Source organism: Cebus imitator, unplaced genomic scaffold, assembly GCF_001604975.1.
Source record: "Cebus imitator isolate Cc_AM_T3 unplaced genomic scaffold, Cebus_imitator-1.0 Scaffold73, whole genome shotgun sequence".
NCBI lineage: Eukaryota > Metazoa > Chordata > Mammalia > Primates > Cebidae > Cebus > Cebus imitator.
The window spans coordinates 5,105,066-5,108,071 of record NW_016107388.1 but is presented as its reverse complement, the minus strand read 5'-3'; the positions used below and the strand labels follow the sequence as shown (position 1 = coordinate 5,108,071).

The 3,006-nt window shown below is 52.4% G+C and overlaps 1 protein-coding gene across 2 annotated transcripts in view; it reads left to right on the top strand.

The window, feature by feature from the left end:
• Positions 1–1,234: 1,234 nt before the first annotated feature.
• The window catches only part of LYPLA1 (lysophospholipase 1), a 28,435-nt gene continuing 26,663 nt past the window's right edge, over positions 1,235–3,006 (top strand). The window contains exons 1-2 of one of the 2 annotated variants that reach the window (XM_017531790.2): positions 1,235–1,454; positions 2,277–2,308. In XM_017531790.2, the coding sequence (XP_017387279.1) occupies positions 1,386–1,454; positions 2,277–2,308 (101 nt within the window). In that variant the 5' untranslated portion in view covers positions 1,235–1,385. The remainder of the gene's footprint in view (positions 1,455–2,276; positions 2,309–3,006) is intronic. The other variant, XM_017531789.2, reaches the window with a different exon arrangement.

The window sequence follows — 3,006 nt, the reverse complement described above, 5'->3', positions numbered from 1 at the left end:
TAAAAAAAATAATAATAAATAACCAGGCATGGTGGCGTGCGCCTGTAGTCTTGGCTACTCAGGAGGCTGAGGCAGGGGAATTGCTTGAACCCCGGAGGCGGAGGTTACAGTGAGCTGAAATCGCGCCACTGGACTCCAGCCTGGCGACAGAATGAGACTCCATCTCATAAAAGAAAAAAAAAGATGGAGTCGCTCTGGTTCACACGCTCCTGACACCTCCGACATTGGTTGTTTTTGAGACAGTCTCACTCTCACTCTGCCGTCCAGGCTGAACCCCCCTCCTGGGTTCAAGCGATTCTCCTGCTTCAGCCTCCTGAGTAGCTGGGATTACAGGCGGACGCCACCAAACCCAGCTAATGTTTGTATTTTTAGTAGAGACGGGGTTTCACCATGTTGGTCAGGCTGGTCTCGATCTCCTGACCTCGTGATCTGCCAGCCTCGGCCTCCGAAAGTGCCGGGATTACAGTCGTGAGCCACCGCGCCCGGCCAGGGTGGTGGTGTTTTTCCTTCCCAGTCATACTCTAAGGATTGTATTCAGTATGTCCTTTGAGTTTTTTCACTGAATTGTAAACTTCTGAAGGTCGGGGCATTTTGGCTTTAAGTGTTTCTGTCTCGTGCCTTCTCCCAGATCTTACCACGTATTAGAGATGCAATACATTTGTGAGTAAACTACACTTTAGGCCGTAAAGGCACCTGTACACAAAAGGGCGGTCCAGTTCCGCGCTTAAATCTGTACTGTGTCAATATACGTCCATCAATAAGTATTGTCGATCAATTTAAGGATTTCTGGTGACAAATGTTTTCCTTTCCAACTAAAGTTTAAAGAAGGGAAGCTGACCCCAAATCTACATAGTGGTGTAGCCTCAAACAAAAATACTGCAAAAGCTCCACCAGCCTCTCCCAGTCCATCCAGAGTTTTACAAATAATAGACCCTGGCCTCAGGAAACCAAAAAGCAGCTGGGGTTGAGTGAATTGGCTCTGGGGCTCGTTCTTTTCACTACAGCACCAGAAAAGCGAAAGCCTAAGCCAGGATCCCGGAGACCAGCCCTAGCCCGGCACCTGAGAGCGCATTTCCCCAGACAGCAAGGAGCATGCGCGGGCCGCGTGGCTTGGAGAAAGCTCAGCCCGGTCCGCGCTGCCGTCGCAGCCAATCAGAGGGAGGAAGCCGCCCCGACTCTGTGACGAGCGGAGGGAGGGGAGGTGGGTGACTGGCAGGGCAGGACAGACGGTGGACGCGGGGGCGCGCGCGGAGCAGGCGAAAGGAAGCGCGCCGCTCCTCAGCGCGCGCCCGGTGGGGCCGGCCGCGACTCGCCGCTCGCACGCCCTTGGGCCGGGGCAGGGCGCCCGCTGTTCCTTCCGCTTGCTGTGTGAGCTGAGCCGGTGTATGTGCGGCAATAACATGTCAGCCCAGCTGCCCGCCGTCGTCCCCGCCGCCCGGAAGGCCACCGCCGCGGTGAGTGGCGTAGGCGTGGGCTCGGATGGGCCCACGGGGCCCGCCACCAGCGGCTGCCCCTCGCGCGGGGTGGGCGTTGCGGGCGGGTGGCGGCCTGCTGGCGAGGACGCTCCTCCCGGCCCGGGTGGGGTGCGGGTGGTCGGCGCAGCGGGGTCCGCGGGGTGGGGTGGGGGCAGCCGGGGGTCGCAGCCGGCGCGAGGGCCAGCCCCCGGCCACCCGGCCCTGCATTGCGGAGGGAGCGCGGCCCCGAGACCCCCGCGGCCCGGCCGGGCCCGGGACACGGCGTCCGCTGCTGCAGCGTGTTTCTGCCTGGTGTGTGGGCAAGGGAAACCTAAGTCCTCCAGGAAATCGCTTTATTGTCACCTCGCACTCTTGTCCTCAAGGAAAGAAGTTTGAAGATTTAGTGTCCTGTATGGTCAGAGGTACTGTTTTTTAGGAAACTCGTGTATGAGAACTCAAACTTATTTTTGTCCGCGGAAGCTTGCTTTTGCGATGGAAAAATTCTACAGGATATGTGAGATGTTCCGGATTTGACTTGAAAGAGAGAAACAGTTTTTCTTAGAATGTGCAGAATGCCTAACTGGGACCTCTGAGTGCTAACCCCCCTCCCCCATTCATTATCTCCGGAAATAAAGGGAGAGAAGTTGATTGGAATTTTTGCCATTTAAAAGAGGCCGATGGAAATAAAAGTTGCCGAAGATAGTGGTGTGTAAATTCCCTCATAGGTTTCATTCCGTTTTCCACCTTAAACAAACTAGTGTGTAACAATTCTGTGTGGGTTTATTTAAGCATTGCTTATTAATTTTTCCTCTCCTCTTATAGGTGATTTTCCTTCATGGTTTGGGAGATACTGGGTAGGTACCATTATCATTAATAGTACCTAATGAAGTTGGGTCATGCAGCTTTACGCGTTCAAAGGTTTAATGTTTAAGTACGCTAAAATTGTATTTTAAAAGATTGCTAGTTAGTATCTCTTACAGTGTGGTGATTTTATTTTTTGAAAACCCCCAGAATTTTCCCATTATCATCTTGAATTTATTGATTTTTAACTCCGGTTTCTGGAACATAATAAAATTGCGAATTCCTCATTAGTTGGTTTGGGTATTGGATAACAGAGATCAGTGGAATGTTAATAGGGACTATGTGCAATTGAGAGCTTTCCAGGGCAGTTAAAATTTCAGAGCAGATTGAAGAGAAGTAGTTGATTTTGATAGGAGACCTATTGGCAGCATGAGGCATCCAGCATTCTGAATACGGGGATTAAATCTTTGCTGGCTCAGGCCTGTAATCCCCGTACTTTGGGAGGCCGAGGCGGGCGGATCATGAGATCAGAAGATCAAGACCATCCTGGCCAACATGTGAAATGCCGCCTCCACTAAAAATATAAAGCTTAGCTGGGCGTAGTGGCGTGCACCTTTAACCTCAACTACTTGGGAGGCTGAAGCTGGAGAATCACTTGAACCCGGGGGGTGGAGATTGCAGTGAGCTGAGATCGAGCCACTGCATTCCAGCCTGGGCAACAGAGCAAGACGACTCCGTCTCAAAAAAAAAA